Genomic DNA, 26544 nt, shown 5'->3' on the forward strand with positions numbered 1-26544 from the left:
AGTCCACTGCTTACCCCACGCAGCTGCTGTTGAGAAGTAGACTGCCTCTCCACAAGGAGGCTCCATGGTTTTGTTTTAGATGGTAGCTCCTGGTAGACCTAAGAAGCCTTTCCTGGGAATAAGCCTCATTGGATAAAATGGGACTTGCTGCTGGGTGGACTGGCCTAGCTAGGACTGCTCCCTTGATGTAGGAACTTCCTGTCGGAATCAGATGAAATGCCTCTCATTCAGAACTCTTCTTGTCGGGCTGTGTTCCCCTTGAGGGGGTTAGCGCTGACATTTCTTCACCAAATAGCTCGATTTTGGGCATTCTCATGGGTAAGGTTGACATCACACATGTCTCCATCAATGGTGTCCATCCACCATTTCTTTGGTCTTCCACGTGGGCCTCCAGGGTCAAAGTTTAGGGCCATTTTTGCAACAGAAGTTCCCTCCTGGCTCACAATGTGCCTGTGCCACCGGAGCCGTTCTTCCCTCATTTTCTGTGTAATTGTTGTAATTCCAAGTCTTTGTCGTACGTCTTCGTTGGTAACACGATCGGAAAGAGTCAGGCCAGGCATCCACGGCAGCATCTTTGTTTCCATCACGTGAAGAGTCCGTTCATGTTTCCCAGTTGTTGGCCAACCTCCTGTTTCACGTAGGGCCACAGGGCGGATCACTGTGGTGCACACTTTTGCCCGCAGATGTTCAGGTATTCTTTTGTCACACAGGACTCCTGTGGTTTGCCACCTCATTATCCGTGCTGCATTAGCTCTAGACCAGGGGTAGGGAACCTGCGGCTCTCCAGATGTTCAGGAACTACAATTCCCATCAGCCCCTACCAGCATGGCCAATTGGCTCGCCTGGCTCGCCTGGCTCGCCAATTGGCCATGCTGACAGAGGCTGATGGGAATTGTAGTTCCTGAACATCTGGAGAGCCGCAGGTTCCCTACCCCTGCTCTAGACATTCAGAACACATTTTGAAATTGCTGCTTTAAAAATTGTGGGAGCAGGCAGAAATTCAACAGGTTTGGCAACCATTCTGTACAGATGTCTGTTCTGAGGTCTCTTCCTAAATGGGAAGCAGCAGAATTCTAGCTGTGCCCTAAGCCCCACCGGGTCACGTGACCGTGTGAGTCACCTGGTTCTGGCTTCTGGGCCCAATCCTGCAGCTCTCTCCCAGTGCTGCTAAGGAAAAGTCCACCTCTGCTTTTCTCCACTGTTAGATCCCTCGTGCTTCCGAGGAGTCGGCCTGGCTGTGAAGCCGACTGCACACGTGAAGAGCAAAAGGACCGTTTGCCATGAGGATCTCCCTCGCAGCTGAAATGGGAGAGGACAGAGACCTAGAAACCGGACGGCTGCTTCTGCCAGTCTTGGGATGCAGCCTGAAAGGGGAACCTGACAGGCGAGCAAAACCGGCTGTCTCAAAAAGCTGGGCTTGAAGTTGAAGCAGAGACAGCTCAATGGAGATGACGCTTGAAGGGGCCGACCATCTCTGCCTCCAAATCCCAAATTGGTGCCTGCGTTCTGGACTTGGCTTGGCCCGGTCTTGGCTCCAGTCCTGCTCCTTTAGCAGCCCTGCCTGGCTTCCTTCCAGGAAAAGGATTTGCAAAGTCCCCTTTAAAATTCTCTTCTCTGCCCCCCCCCCCCCGGCAATCCTTATCCCTCCTTCCGGTCCCGTTGCAGCCTTTTTAATGCAGTAATTGCAACAATCTTTTTGCCACCAGGGCCTTTTTGCAACTTTTACCATCTTGCAAGAAGCTGTTTTCTCTCTCTCACCTGCCAACCTTTGGTTCCCTTGGACTTTTGCTGAGTAAGACGCCAGAAGGGATTCTGCAACTCATCAACATCATACAGATGTACTGAAAGAGAGAGAGAGAGAGAGAGGGAAAGGAAGAAACGTGAAAGACAAGAGCCGGGTTTCTTTCCCCTCCCCTTCGCTGCAAACTGCATTGGTCTCAAGTTCTTGAGCACCTGAGAGTCACTTCTGGGCTGGACACCCAGTCCCCTTTCAAGGAGAAATGGTGAGTCTTTTTTTTTTTTTTTGGTGCAAGGTTGTCTTACAGTTTGCAATTCACCTTGACCAGGCAACGTTGGCTCATTTCGGCTTGCTGCAATGTATCTGGAGAGCATCCTTTAGTTCAGCCGGGTACCACTTTCCCAGGGATGCCGTCTGGGAGGCGAGTTTAGCTGCATCTCTGAGAGGCTTTTCGGTAGTGAGAGAAATACACTGCAGTGGGATACAGAAAGAGAGTCACAATTCTAGAGATTAGTTTTGGAAGAATTAGGGGATGAGGTTTTGTTCTGGGTTTTTTTCTCCTCTCTAGGGAACAGAAGTATCAGGATTTGTCCGCCTTTCTACCTATGCAGAGAAAGTTTGCTTTGCATTCTAAAAAGAATGCAGTGGGGGGTGGGGGGTGGGGTGCAGAAAATTAAGGCAGTTGGAGACTGGGGTTGCTTGGAAGTTAAGAGAACTTCTGCAAATCCGTTTTTCTCCACCAGATGAGATACGTGCATTGTTAACTCCTTGTTTATGGCATGTTTAAACAGTACCCCGCACCCTTGTATTGCCTGCTGAATTCCACAAAGAAAAGTAATTTCCTACACTAGGATTTGTCAGTCAGCTGAGTGACCCAGCTATCTGGCCCCTGACTGAGGGTCTTTCTACACAACCAGTTTAGAAACTGCAGAAGAGCAATGGAAATATCCAATAACCCTCACTCTGTGGAGAATGGTGAATGCAGGTAAGTGCCTGGCCCCAGGAACGTCCAGCCTCAGTGCGTGCAGGGGAGGAAAGCAGAGGGGGGAACCAACAGATCCAGTCCCCCTTTCTCAGGCTTGGCTTGGCGGTGTAATTCCAGAAGGATTCTATCAAAAGCTTGGCTGCCAAAAGGCGCATTTTGAGGAAGTGTTTTAAGGCAAAACGTGTGCGTAAGAGACAGAGACAGAGAGGTGGCGTGTGAGGCCCACTGGGTATGGAGAGAGCCATTTAAGGGGTCAGGAGATCTGGGAAGTTCTGAGAGGAGATCCCAAGCACCAGGGGAAGCAAGGGGGAAGATACCCCCGTTAGCCAGATAGCCCATGCTCAGCAATAGAGAAGGGATCTGGTTTTCCTCTCTGGTCCAGCATGTGGACCTGAGGACATCGTTGGGCTGCTGTTCCCCTCCCCCATTCGTACAAGTCTCCCAGCAAAACAGAAGGTCCTGGGCTCTGTCCCAAGTTGACCTTGCTGTTGTTCATGAAATGTCTAGTCCCGTTCACCCTTTTCATTTCAAGTTGCAACTTCCAATCCATGCCTACATCAGGTAAGCTGGGCAGGAAGGGGTGGGGGCAGAGGTGGGATTCAGGGGGTTCCAAAGGTTCAGTAGAACCTGTTGTTAAAATTTAAAATATCACTTTTTTAATACTTAAAATATTTTTATTAAGTATTAATATTTTTAATACTTAAAATAAAAAAGTAATATTAAAATATTTTAAAAATACTTTTAAACAGTCATTATTTGAATCCCACCACCATCGGAACCTGTTGTTAAAATGTTTGAATCCCACCACTGGGTGTGTGCGTGGCTATCCTGGCTGGACTGAGGAGCAAAACCCTCTCCAGAACCCACACAGCATTTTCTGTGTCCTTTGAGCTCAGCGGTAAATGAGGCTGAAATATTTTTTGTGGGCAGCAGAAGGAGCCCGCTGGCCCGGACCCAGGAGTGTCCATCTAGGCTGGCATCCTGTTTCCAACAGAGGACAGCCAGTTAGGGGTTAGGGAAACCCCTCAAGTGGGCACAGAGTGACATACTCTTTCCTCTCCCCCCTGCTAGATCCTCCCGGGAGGTCTGACTCTGCTTCACGCTGGCACGGTGATGCCTCTTCTCCTCACCCTGTCCTGCCAGTTGGTCGTGGCCCAGAAAGGCCGGAAAAAAATTGTGCACGTCTCAGGTGTGTGACAGGACTCTTGCTTTTGAGGTTGGGTGTGTTATGCATACACTGTTTGGGGCAAATAGTTCTGTGGTCTTAATCTGTGGCTTATAGAAATACAGGAATCTGACTTAAGTGGGGCGGTTGAACACAGTACATATTTTCCCAATTTCTTTGCTTTTCAGCGTGTGCTGCGGAGCCTCCCCTTTGGTTGTGCTTATTGTCTTTGGTAAATTTCCAGTTTCTACTTGTCCCGTTCTCCCCCCACCTCCCACCCCACCCAGGCCCAAACATAATTTTTACACCATTGATCCAGAACTGGGCATCAGTTTTAAGGATGGCTGCAAGTTCATCTCAGACTTGGGAGAAATCACAAAAAGAAAATTAATCTTTGGATTCCAACTGAAGTTGATGTAAAATCCCACCCCACCCCCTTGGTGCCTGCTGAGCAGGGGAGTTACTCCAGAGAGCATGGCTGGAAACGTGGTAGAAGGGCTGCCAACCTCCAGGTAGAACCTGGAGATCTCCTGGAAATTATTAGCTGACTAGCACTAAAGCCCATTTGAAATTAAAATAAAATGAGCTCTAGAAGGTTGTGGGGGGGGACCCCCTCCTTTCCCCTTGTCCCTCTTCCCTCCAGGAGAGCAGCCCATATTGTTTGGGGCGAGGAAGGCTCCTGGGTTGGGGGAAGGTGGGTGGGGACGGGATGGAATGTTGTGAGTCCTGCACACTCATTGGCTGGGGGTTTGTTGTCAATTGGCCATGCTGGCAGGGGCTGATGGGAATTGCAGTCCATGAACATCTGGAGTGCCATAGATTGGCCACCCCTGCCCTAGGCAATTATGTATAAGGATGTTCACATGACAGAGGATGGACTCTAAGGCATTATGCCCTCTGAGGTCCCGCCCCCCGAAGACTTACTCTCCCCAAGCTCCACCCCCAATTACCAGGAATTTTCCAACCTTGAGTTGGCAACCAAGATAGGAGAGCCGTGGTCAGTGCCGTTTCAACTTGGTATCAGCTGTGAGGAGGCCAGGGAGGGACTGTACCAGGACACGGAAGCAGAACTGGGGAGAGGCTTTCTACCCGGCGTGCCATTTTCCTGAAGCAGTGGCCCCTTCGCCTGGCTTCCGGACGAGTGCTGAGGCCGACGTCTGACGTCCTCAAAAAAGGCAGATCCACAAATCCACCAAAAGCATTTTTGATTTTTTAAAGTTTAGATTTGGTGCCAGGAAATGCTCGTATCAGATTCCAGAAGCGTCTAACAGCATTTGGCGTCTGGGGCTGCGACCTCCAGGAGGGCCCCTGCATCAACCTTGGGGGTTGTAAAAGAGAGCTTCAGCTGGGAATGCCCCCCTCCAGGTGGGGCCTGGGGATCCCCAGAATCACAGCTCATCCCCAGCCTACCCACGGCACTTTCCCCGTCCTCTCTGGAATGGCGCCTTCACTAGATACGTTAGCTTTCGGGGAAGAGGGTAAAGATAGAATTCTTGGGAGTGTCGCAGGAAAAAAACGATGCTTTAAGAGAAATGGATGGTGATTGGGCCCCTGTCGCTTTAAGAGCCATGGTGTGCAGTTCTGTGTGCTGTTAGGATTGCTTGTTGCACCTCGCCTCTCTGTTCGAGAATGGCTGATTCAGTGCACAGAAGCATCCTGTGTTTTCATCAGTTCCCCTGGAAGAAATGGGGTTTTGGAGGGTGGGCTCCACAGCATTGAAGCCCCTGAGATCCCTGGCCAACCTCGGCTCCAACCCAAAACTCCAGGAGTTTCCTAACCTGGATCCAGCCCCTCAACCCCCATCCCCCTCCACCGGTTACGAGGGATCTGTCTACCCGAGTGTTGTGGTGGGCTTTCCGGGCAGTGTGGCCGTGGTCTGGTGGATCTTGTTCCTAATGTTTCACCTGCATCTGTGGCTGGCATCTTCAGAGGTATATCACAGAGGGGAATCTGTTTTAAGAGAAGTCTAGACACAGTGGGTAACAGACTTCTCCCTGTGATACACCTCTGAAGATGCCAGCCATAGATGCAGGCGAAACATTAGGAACAATGTGTTGTTGAAGGCTTTCACAGCCGGATTCAACTGGTTGTGGTGGGCTTTCCAGGCTGTGTGGCCATGGTCTGGTGGATCTTGTTCCTAATGTTTTGCCTGCATCTGTGACTGGCATCTTCAGAGGTGTATCACAGAGGGAAGTCTGTCACACACTGTGTCCAGGGAGAAGGGAATGTCCCAGGGTGGGGAACCAGTCAGTAAGTGTTTGGGTGGAACTTGTTATGCAAAGATGTGGTTGATAGTATTGTATTGCGGGTGGGGCTTATCAGTCCAGGAAGTGATTCACATTTGCATGCCCTGCAGCGGCAGCAGTATTGGTGAATGCAAATCCTGAATTTGGGTGGAGTCCATTGTTCATGAACTTAGCATGCCCTTGGGCAAGGAAAACCCACCACAACCGTTAGGAACAAGATCTACCAGACTACGGCCACACAGCCCAGACAGCCTACAACAACCAGTTGAGTCCAGCCGTGAAAGCCTTTGACAATACATTGTCTACCCTAGCCTGAGCTGAGTACAGTGCTGTTCAGGAGGTGTGGTGTAGTGGTTAGGAGTGGTGGATTCTAATCTGGAGAACAGGGTTTGATTCCCCACTCCCCCACCTGAAGCCTGCTGGGTGACCTTGGGCAAGTCACTGTCCTCTCAGGACTGTCTGCCTCACAGGGTATCTGCTGTGGAGAGAGGAAGGGAAGGAGTTTGCAAGCCGCTTTGAGATCCCTCATGGCTGAGAAAAGCAGGATATAACTCCAAACTCTTGTTCTTCAACTACTATGTTTCATGTGGGGCAGCAGCAGGTTAGCAGCTGTGGGGCGAGCTAGAGAAGATGCAGAGTCTTTTCAGGAGCCAGACTAGAGTAACCCAGCTGCAAGAGATCATTACACTAGTGAATGGGAGGCTGGCTATAAAAGAGAGGCTGCAGCTGGGCGAGCTGGTGGCAGCAATGTTGTGATTTAGTTTGCAGTTACTGCTTCTTGTCTTATCTGGATTCCTTCCTCTGTGCACATTGAACGTCTGAATCGGCTGAGGCCTGTGTGTGGCCTGTCCTTGATCCCTGAGGGCCTGGCTACAGCAGCTGTTGTGTTCCTTGGGGGCCTTCCATCCCACTGCTCACCTTGGCTTACCCTGCTTAGGTCCCAAGAGCTGATGGGCTGCTCTGAATTAAAAACCAGCATCAGAAAACCCCGGAGGGAAGGCAGCAGGGAGTTGCCCGATCTCCTCAGAACTTGGAAGCTGAGCAGGGTCAGTCCTTGGATGGGGGACCACGAAGGAAGACCCAGCAGAGGACTCGCTTGCCTTGAATGTCTCTTGCTGGAGGATCTCTAGAAGTCAGCTGTATCTTGACAGCCCTTCACACACACGTGTATTAGAAAGCCCCAGACAAAGAATAGTTGAGTGTATTGTCGAAGGCTTTCACAGCCGAAATCACTAGGGTGTTGTAGGTTTTCTGGGCTGTCTGGCCGTGTTCCAGTAGCATTTTCTCCTGACGTTTCACCTGCATCTGTGACTGGCATCTTCAAAGGATCTAAGATCCTCTACTGGAACCTGGCCATACAACCCGGAAAACCCACAACACTCTAATACTTGAGTAGCTTAAAATGAATTTCACCATTTCAGGCTAAAACCGAACTATGACATGATTTTAAAAGATCACCACCTAAATTAAAAGCCTGGGTAAACAAAAAGCATTTTGGCTGGACCCCTGACCCAATTGTAGGTGCCGAGCCTCAAAGGGAAGGCAAAACCACTGATTAGGCCCCGTCTCTAGTTATTACTGGGTTTGCCTCTATGGGGCACAGAGAGCAGTGCTTGCGGGGAGGGGGTGTGGTGGACTCAGCTGCCCTGACCCGAAGCCATTTGGGGCTATAAAGTAAGAACCAACCATTTGTATTTTGCCCCCACACAAATGGGCAACTGGTTGCTAGACCAAGCCTAGCAATTGCTAGGAGGGCTAGGGATGTGGAGGTGATGTTGGGAGATGACGTCCCTCCCAAGGAAAACCCAGAAGCTGTGGTGGTAGCTCTAGGTACCAGCAGAACCTCTATGGTAAAACCCCAATTTTTCTGGGGATTTCAAGAATTACCATCGTCTCTTCCAGATGTTCCCTGGATTGTGTATCGCAGGGGAAACCCAAGCTGCCATGTGACATGTCCCACCTTTGGGTTGGCTAGGTTTTTATTTGTTTGTCTGTTATTTACTAATTCATTTCTTCATTTCTTCATTCATTCAATTCCTTTGTATCCCAGCTTTCTCCCAAATGGGGACCCAAAGTGACCTTCAGCGTTGCCCTCTCCTCCCTGTTATCCTCACAGCAACCCCTACAAGGCCTCCGTTCATTGGAGGGAAACCTGCCAGCAATCCCCGGCCCGAGGGATATCCGGCCGGCTTCGAGGAGCCAGTAGGTTGGGCTGAGAGAGCTCGAACGTCCAACTCCCGGAGTCCTGACATTCTTCTCTCTTCCCAGAGGATGACAGTGGTGCTGTCGTGGTGCAGACCGCCCCAGGCAAGGTGGTGACCCATCGTGGCGGGACCATCATCCTTCCTTGCCGCTTCCACTACGACGTGTCAGCCCACGATCCTGACGAGATCCGCCTGAAGTGGACCAAGATGGTGGAGCCCATGTCGTTTGAGGATGTCTTTGTGGCCATGGGCAAAGAGCGCAGGGCCTTCGGGAGGTACCGAGGCCGCACGGCGCTGCAGGAGCACGATGCTGGGGATGCCTCGCTCATCATCCGGAACGTCACCCTTCAGGACTATGGGCGCTATGAGTGCGAGGTGACCAATGAGCTGGAGGACGATGCGGGGATGGTAAAGTTGGACCTAGAAGGTAACAGGAGGCTGTTTGGGGTGAGGAAAACCAAGGGCGGTCTCGTCCCTCCCCCCACCTCATGGAGGAGAGGCTGGAGGGACGGTGGCTCAGTGGGAAGGAGCGCGTCTGCTCGGCCTGCACAAGGCCCCAGGCTCAGTCCCTGGCTCTCCCAGGTAAAAGGTCCAGGCAGCAGGTGATGTGAAAGAAGAAGAGGAGTTTGGATTTATAAACCCCCTTTCTCTCCTGTGGGAGACTCAAAGGGGCTGACAATCTCCTTTCCCTTCCCCCCCCCCCCAAACACCCTGCGAGGTGGCTGAGAGAGCTCTGTAGAACCGTGACTAGCCCAAGGTCACCCAGCTGGCATGTGTTGGAGTGCACAAGTTAATCTGGTTCACCACAGCTCAAGTGGCCGAGTGGGGAAGTAAACCCAGTTCTCCAGATTAGAGTGCACCTGCTCTTAACCACTGCTGACCTGTGCTGGAGAGCATTTGCCAGTCTGAGTAGACAATACCAACTTTGATGGACCAGTGTTTTGATTCACTGTAAGGCAGAAATGTAGTTGAGGAGCAGAGCTGGAGCATAATCTCAGCCCAGGGAAGGGCTTGCCTGAATGCAATGGAGGTTGGAATATCAGGAAAATGTAGATTGTGAACTGTGGCATCTACATCACCGACGAAACTGCCCCAGTATTAGGTCAGACCAGATCTTTGGTCTGTCAAGTTTGGTGCTTCCTGCACTTACAGGCAGGAGCTCTCCAGGTTCTCGAGCAGAAAAAGGCCTTTCCCCACTCACGCAACCCTTGAGCTGCAGGGATGACTAGAACCCAGAACCTACTACATTCAAAGCAGGTACTTGGCACTGAACGTGGTCCCCTTTATGGTCAGCTAAGATGCTGGGTGCACTTCAAGGGAGTGTGATCAAGGTTTCTAAAAATGTTGTGTGCCCAGAGCAAGCAGAAACGTTTTAATAGAATCATGGAGTTGGAAGAGACCACAGGGCTATCCAGTCCAACCCCTGGCCACGCAGAAACACACGATCAAAGCACTCCTGACAAATGGCCGTCCAACCTCTGTTTATAAACCTCCAAAGGAGGAGACTCCAGCACACCCCGAGGTAGAGCATTCCACTGTCGAACAGCTCTGATGGTCAGGAAGTTTTTCCTGATGTTTAGGTGGAATCTCTTTTCCTTCACCTTGAACCTATTACTCCTGGTCCTAGGTTGATTCCCCACTCACAATTAGATGTGTGCTTGTCACTCCAAATATCCACATTTCCTGCAGAACTCCCACTTCACCAGCACCGAACGCGCATTCATCCCGTTTCTGGTGCCCCCACCCCCACCCCCAGCACGTGTTATTTTAGAACCTGGAAGAAAGTAGACCTTTTCAAAAAACGCATGGGCAATCTGGAGCAGTGAGGAAGTTGAAGCAAGCCTTTACTGGCATAGACAACAGCACAACAATAATAAAAATGGATTAAAAAGCATATACAATACAGGAAATAAATGTTAGGTCGAAGGAAATCTACTGGCGTTTGGTAATTTCCAGGAGAAAGTCTGTCACTATCATACAGAGAGAAGGATCAGGATTGTCCAACAAGTAGTGTAATCTAATTAAATCAGGGAGATGGGGTAAATGTAAAGGAGTAAGATTCACATACTTGGATCTGATTTCCTTGAATCTGAGACAGTGTAGTAGTTGGTGGGCCAGAGTTACAACTGAGCCATCATTACATGGGCACAATCTTTTAGCCTTTTCTTGCTTATTAAATCTGCCATGCAACAAGGCAGAAGGCATAACATTAAACCTGGCGAGCATTATGGCTCTCCTTTGAATGGGGCTTATTAAGCAATACAGGTAGTGTGCCAAGTGGCCCCGTTCAAATGGGAGAGAAAAATACAGGGGGCAGCACGTTTTCTTGGCTGCGGTGATTAGGGTAGAGAACTCTCTATCCAATAATTGACCTTTTAATTTCCTATAAGCTTCTGAATAGGACAAGGGGCAAAGTCAATCCACTGACAGTCCAATAGAGGCCATTTTTTCTTCAATTATGGAAAACCAGGGGTTGGAATGGGTGTCAGAGAGCAGACGGTGGACCAGGGAATTACAGTCCGAGAGAAAATGAATTCGCAGCCAGAATCTAAAGGTCCTCAGCCAAGCGGCTGATTCCAAGGAGTTTTGACCTAACTCCAGACAAAGGGCTGCATAGGGCACGCAATTTGGGAGTCCAGTTATCTTGTGAAAAAATTTGGATTGAAGAGAATTCAAGGAGTGGTTAATAGCTTGAATCCAAATTGGGACTCCGTAAAGCAATCTCGAGGCAACTTTGGCATTGAAAAATTTGAGGGCAGGAGGGATAAAGGAGTGGCCACTGCTGTAAAAGAAACGTAGTAATGCTGACATACTGTTAGATGTAGCTAGGAGAGCGGCCTTCCTCTGGGTTGCCCATGAAAGGTTAAAGGAGAATGAGAGGCCAAGGTATTTATAGCACTTAACCTGTTCAATTTGGGTGCTTTTCATTGCCCATGTGAGCTTCTTAAAGCACCTAGAGAAGACCAAAACCTTGGTTTTTTCATAGTTTATTGTCAGTCTGTTGGATTCACAGTAATCCACACAGCACTTCATTAAGCGTCTGAGACTAACTCTGGATCGAGTGAGAAGGACAGCATCATCTGCATAGAGCAGAATTGATACATGGGATGTACCCAGTTTTGGGGCATGGCTGTTCACTGCTGAGAGAGCAGAGGGGAGGTCACTTAAGAAAAGATTGAAAAGAGTGGGGGCCAGGACGCAGCCCTGTTTGACCCCTTTGGAAATTGGAATACTGTCTGTCAAAAGGCCTTCATGGGAACACTTGATCCGGCAACTGGTATTAGTGTGCAGTTGCCTAATTAAGAACAAGAGTCTGGCATCAATGTTGAGGGCAGCCAGTTTTGCCCAGAGAAGTACTCTCGGCACAGAGTCAAAGGCAGCCTTTAAATCAATAAAGGCAGCGTAGAGTTTGTTATCTGCATTGATTATTTACTGGCTAGGTGTAATAGCACCAAGGCATGGTCCAGAGGAGATGTCCCCTTGCGAAAGCCTATTTGTTCAGCCCCCACTGCACCAGAGTGGGAAAGCCACAGCTGAAGTTTCTTTAGTAGCAATTTGGCATAAAGCTTCCCTATCACTGAGAGGAGGCTGATGGGGCGGAAGTTGGCAGGCTCTGAGTGACTTCCTTTTTTATGAATGGGAAACACAGTCGCAGACAGCCAAGTCTTGGGTAGGATGCCTGAGCTGTTTACTTGGGTAAAAAGAGTGGCCAGGATAGGGGCCCACCAATCAGTATGAAATTTCAGAATCTCTGGAATTATAGAATCAGGGCCAGGGGCTTTCCTTCCTTTGAGGTCCTCTAACACTCAACTACTTCTTGAGATGAGACAGGAGGCCAACTTGGCAAATCTAAAGGGATAAGTGAAGGAGATCCATTGCTTAAAATATCATTAAAAAGTTTGCTAAAATAGTCATGCCAAATATCAGGGGTAATACAGGTAGGGGCAGTGAGGAAGGTGTGTGTGTGTCAGAATCCCAAAAACACTCAAAACTCTTGTTGAAGAACAGTAGCTTTATTGGTTCAGGATCTTCCCTGGCCAAAGCCAAGACTGGGGAAAAGCCCGCGCAAACTCCAATAATAAAAGAACTGGCACACACACACACACACCCCAGCCTGGGAAAGTGCGCCTAAAAGTGAGTATAAGGAGATAACAGAAGATGGGCAAGTAACGGACTTGACACCACCTGGTATTACTCCACATTCTACAGCAACAGAGAAAAGACAGTTAGAAATGCAGCTAATCCCTCCCAACCTCCCCCCAGTGCAATGAAACAGCAGCATAGGCAAAGTCCCAAAACAGGCCTCCAGACAGTCCCATCCAATCAGGACGCAGTGGGCTGTGTGCGAAGAGCGCGCAGCCCTTTTTAAAAATTTGGAGATCCATGTGGATCCATGTGGATATGAAGTAACGTGGGGCCGGTTTTCACTGATTGTCTGAGTAGAAGGCAGTACACAGCAGTGTTACACATCGTGTCCACATGGGTCCGAGTACATGGAGGTGCGCCGAAAAAGGGCTTTGTTTTAATCGCCCGTTTCTTCGTCTCCGCATAGAGTCGTTCTGCGCATGCTCGCGCAGACGTGGATCCATCAGTTTGAAAGTAAAAAAAATTCCCGCCCCAGCACAACGCAGCAACCAATCAGGATAGCCCCTGAGCGGATTGCGTGTTTGATCCGCCGACAGTGGGGACTCCTACATGGCTGCTGAGTCTCTGGGAACAAGGGGGCAGAAGCTGCAGTGGGGACCATGAAACCGTGTTCAGACCGGTTTGTATCTACTTTCATTTTTGAAGTGGGAAATCGACCCTAGTATCTGGAACCGCAGAAAACAAGCTTCCTCCCTCTTCAACATGACATCCCTTCAGATATTTAAACATGGCTGTCATGTCACCTCTTCACCTTCTCTTCACTAAGCTAAACGTCCGCAGCTCCCTAAGTCTCTCCTCGTAGGGCATGGGCTCCAGTCCTTTCACCATTTTGGTCGTCCTCCTCTGGACCGTTCCAGCTTTTCTTTCTACTTTGGTGACTCATTGAGAAACCACTGGGAGTTCTCCAAGAAGTACCCTATTCTTTCACTTGGTGACAGAAGTTCAAGCTGCAGCCAACACGTGGCAACCCCACAATGTTGCTCCATAGTTAAGAGAGGAACAGAGCTGGTTTGCCATTGCCATTGCCAGCCTCTGTTTAGCAACCCTGGACTTCCCCTGTGCTTTCCCATCCAAGTCCTCACCACTGGGAGAAACATGTATCCAGGATCCGGACCATGACTGGTCTAGTCCTGGGTCACTGCGTGCAGGTCCTGAGTCTTATCTGGTGAACTAAGATTAGCTTGTGCACTCCAACACATGCTGGCTAGCTGGGTGACCTTGGGGCTAGTCCCACAGTTCTTGGAGAGCTCTCTCAAGCTCCACCTACCTCATAAGGTGTTTTGTTGTGGCAGGTGAGAGGAAGAGAAAGAGTTTATAGAGCCCCTTCGGGTCCTCCAGCCACAGAAGAGAAAGGGATAGTACATCCTCCCTCCCTCCCTCCCTCCTCCTCCTCCTCCTCCCTCCTCCTCCTCCCTCCTTTCTCCCACTCTTCCTCTTCCTCTTCCTCTTCCCTCTCTTCCTCCCTCCCTCCCACCTCCCTTCCTCCTCCCTCCCTCCCTTCTTCCTTCTTTGCTTCTTCTTCTTTGCTGCTTCTTCTTCTTCTTCTTCTTCTTCAGCAGATTGATCCAGTTAGTCCTGTGGTGGCGCCTCGCTTGAATACGCCATTAAGGAGGCCGCCCACGCCTAAAACCACTCACTGTGTCCACTAAACTGCCCAGCCGCCTCCTGGCATCAAAACCACTTCTGGAACTGGGCCGAATTTTGGATTGTGTCTTTACCGCGGAGGGCCAGGCCATAGCCGCCAACTGTCCCAAGAAGCAAAACCAATAACAGCCTCCATTCACGACTGGCCTGCCAAACCACTCATCAAAGAGTCAGGTCACCCCCACTGGCTCGCCTCTAAAGCGTGGACCGGCGCAATTCCAGAGGAGGAAGCAGCTGTTTGTCTTCTTCGTAGCCCCTTCATGGACATGGGGTCCACTCCCGACGCTGCGGAGTGAAGGCATTCCATTACTGTTCAAGCATTTCTGGCCAACCCCGCTAAACACACTCGTGATTATAGCTCCTCGCCCCAGGGATTCCGGCTGCTCCCACTGCTTAATGCGTTCCCCAGGTGGCAGAGGAGCTTGTGGTCTAGACCGAATTCCCTGGCTAGCTTCTCCATACCATTCACTCAAATGGACTGCAGTCTCGAAACTAAGGACCGCTCCAGTACAAACACAGCCGTCTCCTCCGCTGCTCGTAATTCATTGGGAGAAAATTAGTTCATTTTGGCTTCAGTGGCCAAACACTCCATAGGTTTTTGCATCCCTTGGTTATTGTTACATGAACCAAAATTCATTTGGAAAGAAAGGATCCTAGAATTCACTGGACCCCTCCCAAGTGTGAACACATGAATTGGGAAGAAACCCAACGCCTCCCTCACCACACCACCCCTCTCTGGCTTCCCCAGTGATTGTCTACCCCGATTCTATTGGCATCCCACCCGCATATCAGATCTAGCCAGAGTTTTCAGGAGCAGGAATGCTATCAGTTGCCGTTCCATTGGTGAGACACTGACTAAAATTGTCATACAACCAGGGGCAATAACCACTCAAGGGTAGAATCTACCGTGATGAGTCCCAATGAGGAGAAGGAACTTCGTCTTCTTAGACAAGAACCTTGCTCGGTTTATAATGCATGGATACCAAACACACACACGCCTGCCCCGCTTGTTTGTCAAAAAAGAAAGATGGGTCTTACGTTTGCACAGATTATCGAGGTCTCAATGCGTCTCCTGTCCAATAACATCCTTGCCTTTGATCAAGGACCTTTAGATGCACTCGCAAAAGGACGATTTTTACTAAATTGGACTTGAGAGAAGCTTTACTACAGAGTCAGAATTGCTGAAGGTTATGGAACACCTGATCATGCTTAACACAAAAGTTTGACAGTTTGAATATTTAATAATGCCATTCGGGTTAAGTGGGCCCCGAGCTTGGCGGTCTCTTATCAACTGTTCTCCATGATTTACTGTACAAGGGAGTGGTTGTATACTTAGATGACGCTTTAATTTACTTCCAAGAAACTATAGAAGAGCAAGGAAATACTGGTTCGGGAGAGGTATTGAACGCTTTTGTTTGACAACTCTTGCCAAGCCTCCCAAAATGCTGTTTTCATCAGACCTCCATTGACTATTTCTTCTGTTACCGGATCCTCACCGAGGGCTTAAAATGATCCTAAGCAAATTACGAAGTCCTCCAATGGCTCACAGCCCCACCAACCTAAAGAACTCCAGTCGTCTTTTGGTTTCATAATTTCTATCGTGATTTACAATTCTACACTTGTTGAACTTTTTTTTATGAATGGGAAACATAGTCTAGACAGCCAAGTCTTGGGTAGGGATGCCTGAGCTGTTTATTTGGGTAAAAAGAGGCCAGGATAGGGGCCCACCAATCAGTATGAAATTTCAGAATCTCTCTGGAATTATAGAATCAGGGCCAGGGCTTCTTCCTTTGAGGTCTCATCACTCAACTACTTCTTGAGATGAGACAGGAGGCCAACTGGCAAATTCTAAAGGGATAAGTGAAGGAGATCCATTGCTTAAAATATCATTAAAGTTTACAAAATAGTCATGCCACACTTGCATACAGGTAGGGGCAGTGAGGAAGGTGTGTGTGTGTCAGAATCCCAAAAACACTCAAAACTCTTGTTGAAGAACAGTAGCTTTATTGGTTCAGGATCTTCCCTGGCCAAAGCCAAGACTGAAAAGTCTCAAGCAAGAACTCCAATAATAATAAAAGAACTTTGGCACACACACACACACACCCCAGCCTGGGAAAAGCCTAAAAGTGAGAGTATAAGGAGATAACAGGAAGATGCGCAATCTGACTTGACACTCACCTGGTATTACTTCCACATTCTACAGCAACAGAGAAAGATATGTTAGAAATGCAGCTAATCCCTCCCAACCCCCCCCCCCAGTAATGAAACAGCAGCATAGTAAAGTCCTAAAATAGGCCTCCAGACAGTCCTATCCAATCAGGGGACGAGGGCTGTGCTAAGAGCGCTTGTGCCCTTTAAAAAAATTTGAGATCCATGTGGATCCATGTGGGATAAGGAACGTGGGGCCGGTTTTCACTGATTGTCTGAGTAGAAGGCAGTACACAGTGCAGTGTTACACATCGTGTCCACATGGGTCCGAGTACATGGAGGTGCCAAAGGCTCTGTTTTAATCACTCGTCAGTTCTCAAGATAGAGTCGCTCTATGCATGCTCGCAGACGTGGGATCCATCAGTTTGAGTAAAATTCCCGCCTAGTTGACAACGCAGCAACCAATCAGGATAGCCCCTGAGCGGATTGCGTGTTTGATCCGCCGACAGTGGGGACTCCTACATGGCTGCTGAGTCTCTGGGAACAAGGGGGCAGAAGCTGCAGTGGGGACCATGAAACCGTGTTCAGACCGGTTTGTATCTACTTTCATTTTTGAAGTGGGAAATCGACCCTAGTATCTGGAACCGCAGAAAACAAGCTTCCTCCCTCTTCAACATGACATCCCTTCAGATATTTAAACATGGCTGTCATGTCACCTCTTCACCTTCTCTTCACTAAGCTAAACGTCCGCAGCTCCCTAAGTCTCTCCTCGTAGGGCATGGGCTCCAGTCCTTTCACCATTTTGGTCGTCCTCCTCTGGACCGTTCCAGCTTTTCTTTCTACTTTGGTGACTCATTGAGAAACCACTGGGAGTTCTCCAAGAAGTACCCTATTCTTTCACTTGGTGACAGAAGTTCAAGCTGCAGCCAACACGTGGCAACCCCACAATGTTGCTCCATAGTTAAGAGAGGAACAGAGCTGGTTTGCCATTGCCATTGCCAGCCTCTGTTTAGCAACCCTGGACTTCCCCTGTGCTTTCCCATCCAAGTACTCACCAGGGCTGTATCCAGGATCTGACCAGACTGGTCTAGTCTGGGTCATGCAGGTCTGGTCTTATCTGGTGAACTAGATTAGCTTGTGCACTCCAACACATGCCAGCTGGGTGACCTTGGGCTAGTCACAGTTCTTCAGAGCTCTCTCAGCTCCACCTACCTCATAAGGTGTTTGTTGTGAGTGGGGAAGAGAAAGGAGTTTATAAGCCCCTTTGAGTCTCCATACAGAAGAGAAAGGGATATAAATCCTCCTCCTCCTCCTCCTCCTCCTCCTCCTCCTCCTCCTTCTCCTCTTCCTCTTCCTCTTCCTCTTCCTCTTCCTCCTCCTCCTCCTCCTCCTCCTCTTCTTCTTCTTCTTCTTCTTCTTCTTCTTCTTCTTCTTCTTCTTCTTCTTCTTCTTCTTCTTCTTCTTCTTCTAGGTATGAGCATATAAGAAGTCAGAATACATTTCTAGCTGATTTTAATTTAAAGGGGGTTGGAAGAGCTATGTGTGTGGGGGGGAGGGGGAGGCTCACAAGGGGACAAATTCAGAAGTTCCAAACCACTGGGGGGCTTTATTCCCTTCCTACAGTTCCGGATGTTTTGTTTATTTTTCATTTCTCCCCGTGGAAACTGCCTCGCAGCCCCTGCATACTCTCCCCCTCTGGTTGGGATGTTTTACGAATCTGCTCTCTGCAATCCATCTTCCCGGTTTTATTAGCTGCTGACATGTAAACCTTCAGCCACGATAAAAGTCAATAAGAGCTACGATAAAGCACCCCAGACACGCTTCCACGTGGGGGGGGGGGGATGGGGAGGAGAGGAGGAGCACTGAAAGAAATGGCACCGTGAGGCCAGAAAGCTCACAACAGAGCAGCCGCTTAATTCCCACAAGAGCCCCAGTTGCAGTTACCTGGGGGTGCCAGAAAGAGCCCCTCCCCAGTGTCGTAGTTCCCAACATTCTGCCCCACAGAACTAGGTATATGGCGGTGCGGGGAAGAGAATGGCCATCTAGGCAAGGAATGTTATTTGTTACAAGGGCGGGCTATGACCCAATAGGGACTTGGGCGGGCTGGGCCTGGCTGTGGGCTCACCAGCCCAGAACAGCACTGGGGGAGATGGTTGGTGCTGCGGGGGGGGGGGGGGGGGGGGCTGTCACAACTGGCAAGCCCACAACAGACTTGATAGCCTAGCTCAGCATGGGGGTCGGGGGGATTTGGTTCCCTTAGCGGGTGAGTGCACAGTGGCACGGGGTGTGTGGCCTGCTGAGACAGAGCGGGAGTGGGTTGGGGTGAGTGTCTGGACTGACCAGGGTGTGTGGGGGCGGGGGGCGGACTGCCTGGTCTTGCTCACCATATCAGATGGGAAGTGAGAAGGAGCCAGCGTGGTGTAGTGGTTAAGAGCAGGTGCACTCTAATCTGGGGAACTGGGTTTGATTCCCTACTCTGCCACTTGAGCTGTTGAGGCTTATCTGGTGAACCAGATTAGCTTGTGCACTCCAAGACATGCCAGCTGGGTGACTTTGGGCTAGTCACAATTTTTTTGGAGCACTCTCAGCCCCACCCACCTCACAGGATGTTTATTGTGGGGGGGATGGAAAAGAGATTATAAGCCCTTTTGAGTCTTCTTACAGGAGAAAGGGGGGGGGGTATAAATCCAAACTCTTCTTCTTTCTCACCTGGCTTGCAGGTCTGATAAGCCCTCTCAAAGGCCTGGATTCGACCCCCCCCCCCCTCAAGACTGCATGTTTGACACCCCTGATCTAGATTTTTTTAAATAACTTTTAAATTGGTCACATTTCTGTTAGAACGGAGAGGAATTCCACCACGTGGAAGAGTGGACGTGTATAAACACCAGAACCTCACCCCAGTGCGATGACATCACTTCTGGTTTTGCACAAGAAGTGACTTTGCACCCACCCCCGACAGCCTCCTGCCCCACTGCCAGCCCAGGCTGGGCGAACCCAGGTCTCAGCCAAGCGGCTCTTGCTGGGACTTGGCTATGTTGCCCCCTGATTCTTCCGCCCACTTCACAAATGCAGCTGGCTTGGTTGCAGCCTTATCAATGTACATTGTGTGGTGTAGTGTTAAGAGTGTTGCCCTAGGATCTGAGGGACCTGGGTTCAAATCCCCGCTTTAGCCATTGAAGCTCTCTGTGTGACCTTGGGCCAGTCAGACATTCTAACCAACCTTACAGGGTTGTTGTGAGGCTAAAGTGAAGAAAAGATGGAAGCTGCTTTGGTTTCCCATTGGGGAGAAAGGTGAGGCATAAATGAATCAAACAAATAAATAATAAGGTTTCTGGGAGGGGAAGAGACAAAATTTGCTACTGAGAAGCACAAGTTTGGCTCATGCCCAGTGCTCTGTCCAAAATTTTGGAAATAAACAGATTGTCAGTGGATTCCTAGTGTGTCCATAGCAGCAGTGGTGCAGGAGGTTAAGAGCTCATGTATCTAATCTGGAGTAACCTGGTTTGATTCCCAGCTCTGCCGCCTGAGCTGTGGAGGCTTATCTGGGGAATTCAGATTATCTGGGGAATTCAGGCTTATCTGGGGAATTCAGCTGGGTGACCTTGGGTTAGTCACAGCTTCTTGGAGCTCTCTCAGCCCCACCTACCTCACAGGGTGTTTGTTGTGAGGGGGGGAGGGTGGCAAGGAGATTGTGAGCCCCTTTGAGTCTCCTGCAGGAGAGAAAGGGGGGATATAAATCCAAACTCTCCTCCTCCTCCTCCTCCTCCTCCTCCTCCTCCTCCCCACTTTGCAGACAAGCCAGATAATTTAGTACTCCAAATTCTGGATATAAATTTGAATGAGAACTTTGGAAATATCCCAAACATTCTTTCTGTTTCCAGAGCCTAGGCCAGCCATATTGTGCTGGGCAAAGACACCTCTTTCCTCCCTGTCTTCTGCTGCTCCTGCTGGGCCCATTTAATATCTAATTTCACTGGGGATTTGGGTTAAATTACAAGACTGAGTTAGCATTGGATTGTGGGCGAGACGACTCCCAGGCTGCTTCCTGCAATCATGGGAGAATTCTCCTGGAAGCGGCCTGCCTCTGGTGCTGCCGGGGCTGTGATCCCCAAACAAGCCATCAAACTGCCCAAGCGCCACAGAAAGGAACTCATTGAATGGCAGCAGGTTTCTATCAGCTGCAGCCGTCCTCTTTGCAGTGCATCTGCATGAGTCTCCCATCAGGGAGAGTGTCCCTTTGTGTCGCTGCATGAGTTGCTGCTCTGGACTGGGTTCTTTTCAGAGGGGGGAAGCACTGTTGTGGTTGATTCCGCACAGGCTTAGATCGGATAAGAAGCTGGCTAGTTTTTAGGTGTTACTAATAATAGATACATAGACAAGCCCTGCAGGAAATGGGGTGCAGTCCATTACAACAAGATTTTTAAATGGAGTGGAATAATGAAGAAAAGTATACAGTTACTCCTCCGGTCTGAAAAAAGTTGACGTAAATAGAGATGGACCTTATTTGGAAGGCTATGATATTTGCAAATTTGAATCTTATCCCCCTCCCATTGTGTTGTGGATCACTAATCACCCTTTGTTTGTTTGTTTGTTTGTTTATAACTTAAATGTGTTGTCTTGTCAGAGGCTCGACCCCTGCTGGTTAAATGGACGTTCCGTGTTCAAAACCAGTTTATCACGGGGTGATTCCGCACAGGCCAAATATAATGGGTTCAGGGCAGGCCCCTTTAAAAATGTTATGGGGGAGAAGTTCCCACAGAACCCCCCCCCCATGCATCTAACCTGTTATTTACCTGAACCCAGGTTGAATGAAAATCATTAAGTTACCGACTTTTTTGTCAACCTGGGTTTCAGTTGCTTCTTGCTTGCCTGTGCGAACTATGGCAAGCAAGAAGCGTTTTATTCCCCCCCCCCCCCTTTCCATCCACCATTATGGTGGATTTCCCAGGCGGCCACCATTAGAGTGGATTTTCCAGGTCTAGGCAGCCGCCATGTTGCACCGTAAGTGGTGGTGGAGGGCAATTCTTGGGGGGGGTGGGGGTTCTCAGGTCTGCAGTTCATGGGGAAACACAGAGTTTCCTGTGCGAACCTTGCCGCCTCCTGCTGCCAGGGTCCCAGCAATCGCAGCTAGCCCCTGCACCACCCGTGCAAACAGCGGCACAGGCAACACGTTTATTTAACCTGTTAGTGGTGACTGGGCAGAATCAGCCGAAGAAGGAGGAGGAGGAGGAGGAGGAGTTTGGATTTATACCTCCCCTTTCTCTCCTGTAAGGAGGCTCAAGGTGGCTTACAAGCTTTTTTCCCTTCCTCTCCCCACAACAGACACCTGTGGGGTAGGTGGGGCTGAGAGAGTCCTGAGAGAACTGTGACTAGCCCAAGGTCACCCAGCAGGAATGTAGGAGTGCGGAAACACATCTGGTTCACCAGATAAGCCTCTGCCACTCAGGTGGAGGAGTCGGGAATCAAACCCGGTTCTCCAGATTAGAATCCACCTGCTCTTCACCACTACGCCATGCTGGCACTCAGGGTACCAAAATCCCAGGGGATGCTGCAGCTTCCATGCCTTGCTTATAAGCTCCCTGGAGATATCTGGCTGACCACTTTTGGAAACAGGTTGCTGGGCTTGGTGGCTTGTCTGAACTTATCCCTCAAGGTGATTTTTGTCCTCGTCTCCTTTAGGGGTGATCTTTCCATACCACCCACGCCTGGGCCGCTACACCTTGAACTTCCCTGAGGCGCAGAAAGCATGCCTAGAGCAGGATGGGATCCTGGCTTCCTACGACCAGCTGCACGAGGCCTGGCTGGAAGGCATGGATTGGTGCAATGCTGGCTGGTTAGAGGACGGGTCGGTGCAGTACCCCATTTCCAAGCCCAGAGATGAATGCGGACAGAAGGAAACCCCTGTTGGGGTGAGGAATTATGGATACCGGCATAAAGAGACAGAGCATTACGATGCCTTCTGCTTCACTTCCAACCTGAATGGTGAGGGGCAGAGGAATGAGTTGGGGTGGTGGGAGGGTGGAAATCTGGTGAAATGGACTGATGTGACGGTGTGACTTCTCTTCTGGCTGTGACATAATCATGTTGCGTGATTCTCTAGGATTTCCTTGAAACTGTATGGTAAAAACCATAGAGATTGGGGACATGCCCAGAGTGCCACATGATGTGGCAGTTCTTGGGTGGAGCTGGAAAGTGATTTTGCAGCACTGCACAAATATTTTTGGTAACGTATGCACATCATCCGGCAGATGCCATCTTAGAAGAAGCATTACTCCCTGGGTGACCTTTCAGACAACGTCTTCCCAGCTTCACAGCTGAGTGGGTGGATTCCCTGCAGTGTGTGGAGGAGAGAAGGGGAACATTTCTTGGAAGAGGCCTGGCCTTGCCGGAAAAGGCATTCCATTCAGTGAGCTGAACGGCTCTTCTCCAAAGGCTTTTCCACATTTTCATTTGCCTCCCTTGTAAATTCATGTTTCTTCAGGGTTCCTCCCCCCCATTCCGTCTGTGTTTCCCCCTCTCTTGTGGTCACTTTGATATCACACAGGTTTCTGTCCAGTATCCAAGCCTGTCCAGTATCCAAGTTTAAATCTGCAGGGAAATATGCCAGACATAAATCTATGTGACATTGAATCGACCATTACAAGGAACAAAACACAAGCAGATCCGACCCACCCTTCGAAGAAACAGGAATTTACAAGCAAGAAAAATGAGAATGTGGAAACGCTGTTTCTGCCACCAAAACTCCTGGAAGTGGTCACGCTGAAATAATTTTTTAAGGAAAAAAATCTCCTTCTCAGATACTCCAGGCAAAATGTTGGAATCAGTTGACCTAGCGGATGAATGGAGGGTTTTTAAAACCGAGTTTGTAAATGGAAGAGGATGATGAAGCTCTCTCCTCTGCCTCCTCCCTTTATTTGAGCTTGGATAGTTTTCCTTATTCCCCTCCTAGACCAGTGGGATTTGCAGCGGCAGCTTCCGCTAGTTTGCCAGAAGCCGAACACAGCGTGGAACCAGCCGAATTTATACGACTGGCAATATGTTATAAGCTGCCTTGCTAATAAAACCTGTGGTGGGATGAGGGAGAGGGAGAGAGGTTTTTATTCTATCTGTGGCCCAAACACTATTTTCCTCTCTGCCCATTTATGGGTTTGTTTGATTTTTTGTCTGTAGTGAAGTTGCTCGGTGCTCTCTTGTTAAATTAGCGAGGGCAGGGCGTGCTCTCAAGTTGCATCCGACTAATGGGGACCCCAGGAACAGGGTTTTCAAGGCCAATGGGGAGCAGAGGTGATGAGGGGCTCCATAGTCCGTTATGGAGGGGGAACCAGGATTGTCCAGGGTCTGTCACAATGCATTTATGATCTCTGAAAAAACGATTATCTGCCCTTTTCTCCAAAAGGCTCAGGTGGGCTTCCCTGTGCTCTGTTCTCCTTTCCTTGCTCTCTGTGTCCCTGAAACAGCCCTGGCAGGTAGGTTAGCTGTTGGCTTAGAAAAATGTCTTATAAAATATTAATAAAGTGACGTGAGATCAGATTTTTGAAAAAGTCGGAAGGCACAATAAATGTTCAAACAAAGCCACACTGATGTATCAAAGTGCCAGTTTAGAATGTGAGAGATCTGACTTCTAGTTCGTGCAAGTGCCCTGCGAGGTAAATTGATTTAAAAAGAAATATGGTGGGGGCTTGTCAGCTACCCCACCCTCAGCCAGACCAACCTCAGAGGGCAGGGGCGTAACGAGGCAAACTGTAGCCCTGGGCAAAACCTGAGTTGGATGGCCCCCCCATGGGCAGCCACTCTACCACAACCAAATTTTTTTTTGCACCAGGACATTGGTGCCTGCAGGGGGTGCATTTGTACACATATCAGCACCAAAATTTCAGCGTATCATCAGGAGACTGTCCTTATGCTACTCCCCAAGTTTGGTGAGGTTTGGTTCAAGGAGCCCAAAGTTATGGACTCCCAAAAGGGGAGCCCCATCCCCCATTGTTTCCAAAGGGAGCTAATAGGAGATGGGGGCTACAGTTTTGAGGGTCCATAACTTTGGCCCCCCCTGAACCAAACTGCACCAAACCTGAGGGGTATCATCAGGGCAGTCTCCTGATGAGACCCGGGAAGCTTTGAGAATGTGCATTCAGAAATGTGCCCCTCAGCCTGCAACCCTCATTGACAGCAATACAGAAAACTCAATGCAGAACAAAGATTCTTGGGCAAATTTCTGGGATGTTCCTGCAAGGGGCGCATTTTTGGATGTATCAGCAAAATTTCAGGGTATCATCTGGAAACTGTCCTTATGGGACCCCCCAAGTTTGGTGAAGTTTGGTTTAGGGGGGCCAAAGTTATGAACCCTCAAAGGGGGTGCCCCATCCCCCATTCTTTGCTAAGGAGATGGGGGCTACCCTTTTGAGGGTCCAATAACTTTGGACCCCCTGAACCAAACTGCACCAAACCTGGGGGGGGGGGGGTGCCATCATGACTGTCTCCAGATGATACACTGAAAATTTGGTGCCACTAGCCTAAAAACTGCACCCCCTGCAGGCCAAAAATGGAAAACCACTAAAAATACCCCCAAACGAACCCTGCATTTTGATGCCCCCCACAAGGTGGTGCCCTGGGCAGCTGCCCACCTCGCCCAATGGGCATTACGCCCCTGTCACAGGGTTTGTTGTGAAAATAAAATGGGAGTGGAGAAACCTGCACAGCATCATCTCAGCTCCTTGGAGGAAGGGTGAGATAAAAATGAACGAGGCAGAATTTGAAAATAATGCTGTTGGGAGGGGGTTTTTTTTATTTCTGCTATAGCTATTTAAGAGTAGAAGAAGAAGAGTTGGATTTATATCCCCTTTTCTCTCCTATAGGAGACTCAAGGGGGCTTACAAACTCCTTTCCGTTCCCCCCCTCACACAAACACCCTGTGAGGTGGGTGGGGCTGAGAGAGCTCAGAAAAATGGTGACTAGCCCAAAGTCACCCAGCTGGCGTGTGTTGGAGTGCACAGGTTAATCTAGTTCCCCAGATAAACCTCCACAGCTCAGGCGGCAGAGCAGGGAATTTCTCCAGATTAGAGTACACCTGCTGTTAACCACTACGCCACTGTTGCTCTTTGTGTACCTTATGAAATGAGTGTAATAAATAAACCAACCAAATAGATGAAACAGTAATGTAAAAAGTGATACACCTCTGAATTTTCCAGCCACAGATGCAGGTGAAACGTTAGGAATGAGATCTACTAGACCACGGCCACACGGCCTGGAAAACCCACCACAACCAGTCTCTGCCTGTTGCTTCTTATTTTTGTCAACTTCCAGGTGGGGCCTGGAGATCTCCTGGGATTACAGTTGATCTCCAGATGACAGTGATCACTTCCCCTGGAGGAAAAGGATGCTTTGGAGGGTGGCGTCACATTGCGGTTGAGTTCCCTCTCCCCCAAAGCTCTGTGCCTAAATCTCCAAGCATTTCCCAACTCGGAATTGGCAGCGCCTGGCTCAGCTGCCCCCTCCCTCTCCTGCCTCACCCCCCTTCTCCCCTCCCTTTCAGGCAAAGTCTACTTCCTCAAGACCTATCGGAAACTGAGCTTCCCTGAGGCCGTCCAGGCCTGCAAGAAGAACAGTGCCGTGGTGGCCAAGGTGGGCCAGCTCTATGCTGCTTGGAAGATCCAGCTGCTGGACAAGTGCGAGGCAGGTTGGGTGAGCGACGGAAGCATCCGGTACCCCATTGTTAATCCACGGTCTCGATGCGGAGGCCGGGAGCCCGGGGTCCGCAACTTGGGCTTTCCAGACAAGAAATACAAACTCTTTGGTGTTTACTGCTTCAAGACCGCCGACAGCACAGAGGCCAAGAAGAAGGGGCAAGACGGGCCAGGGAAGTGGAAACCGTTCCAGGTGTAGGGAGGGCAGAGAGTTACAGCACAACCACGGACCTTTGAAGAAATCTGCCCTCTTCGTTCTTCCTCTGGAGTGTTGGGGAGTTTCCTCAGCATCCCCTTTGAGCAAACAAAGGACCGTATCCAAAATGGCTGGTTGCAAGGTGCAGAACAGGAACGGGTCTGATTCATTCACATGCTGGAACTGCCCTGGAAGTCCCGCTTGCATTTGGTCCAGCTGCTTGTGTCTGGCTGCGGCTGCTGATTCTTTTGCTTGCCCACCCCCACCCCTTTCTGAAAATGGAGAGTCTGTCTTGGCTTCTTGCAACTTGCTCTGATTAACACTTTTGGTAAAGCTTTGGGGAAATTTCTCTGGGAGGGAGGGAGGGAGGGAGGGAGGGAGGGAGGGAGGGA

The 26544-nt window shown here is 49.7% G+C and overlaps 1 protein-coding gene across 3 annotated transcripts; it reads left to right on the forward strand.

Moving 5' to 3' along the window:
• The first annotated feature begins 948 nt into the window (after positions 1 to 948).
• HAPLN4 (hyaluronan and proteoglycan link protein 4) lies at positions 949 to 26544 on the forward strand. Of its 3 annotated transcripts, none has more exons than XM_048495853.1 (6): positions 949 to 2003; positions 2530 to 2723; positions 3795 to 3912; positions 8403 to 8765; positions 21956 to 22258; positions 25806 to 26544. In XM_048495853.1, the coding sequence occupies exons 2-6, from the start codon at positions 2718 to 2720 to the stop codon at positions 26153 to 26155; spliced, it is 1140 nt and encodes a 379-aa protein (XP_048351810.1). In that variant the 5' UTR covers positions 949 to 2003; positions 2530 to 2717; the 3' UTR covers positions 26156 to 26544. The 3 variants fall into 3 exon arrangements, with proteins under 3 accessions (XP_048351810.1, XP_048351812.1, XP_048351813.1); XM_048495855.1 differs by having other exon boundaries at positions 2656 to 2723; XM_048495856.1 differs by lacking the exon at positions 2530 to 2723.

This window comes from Sphaerodactylus townsendi, linkage group LG05 (assembly GCF_021028975.2).
Source record: "Sphaerodactylus townsendi isolate TG3544 linkage group LG05, MPM_Stown_v2.3, whole genome shotgun sequence".
NCBI lineage: Eukaryota > Metazoa > Chordata > Lepidosauria > Squamata > Sphaerodactylidae > Sphaerodactylus > Sphaerodactylus townsendi.

Excerpts from the sequence above, each read along its gene's own strand:
- HAPLN4 (XM_048495853.1), top strand. Across the intron at positions 8,766-21,955 it reads GGTAAAGTTGGACCTAGAAG|GGGTGATCTTTCCATACCAC; the intron begins GTAACAGGAGGC and ends CGTCTCCTTTAG. Across the intron at positions 22,259-25,805 it reads CTTCACTTCCAACCTGAATG|GCAAAGTCTACTTCCTCAAG; the intron begins GTGAGGGGCAGA and ends CCTCCCTTTCAG.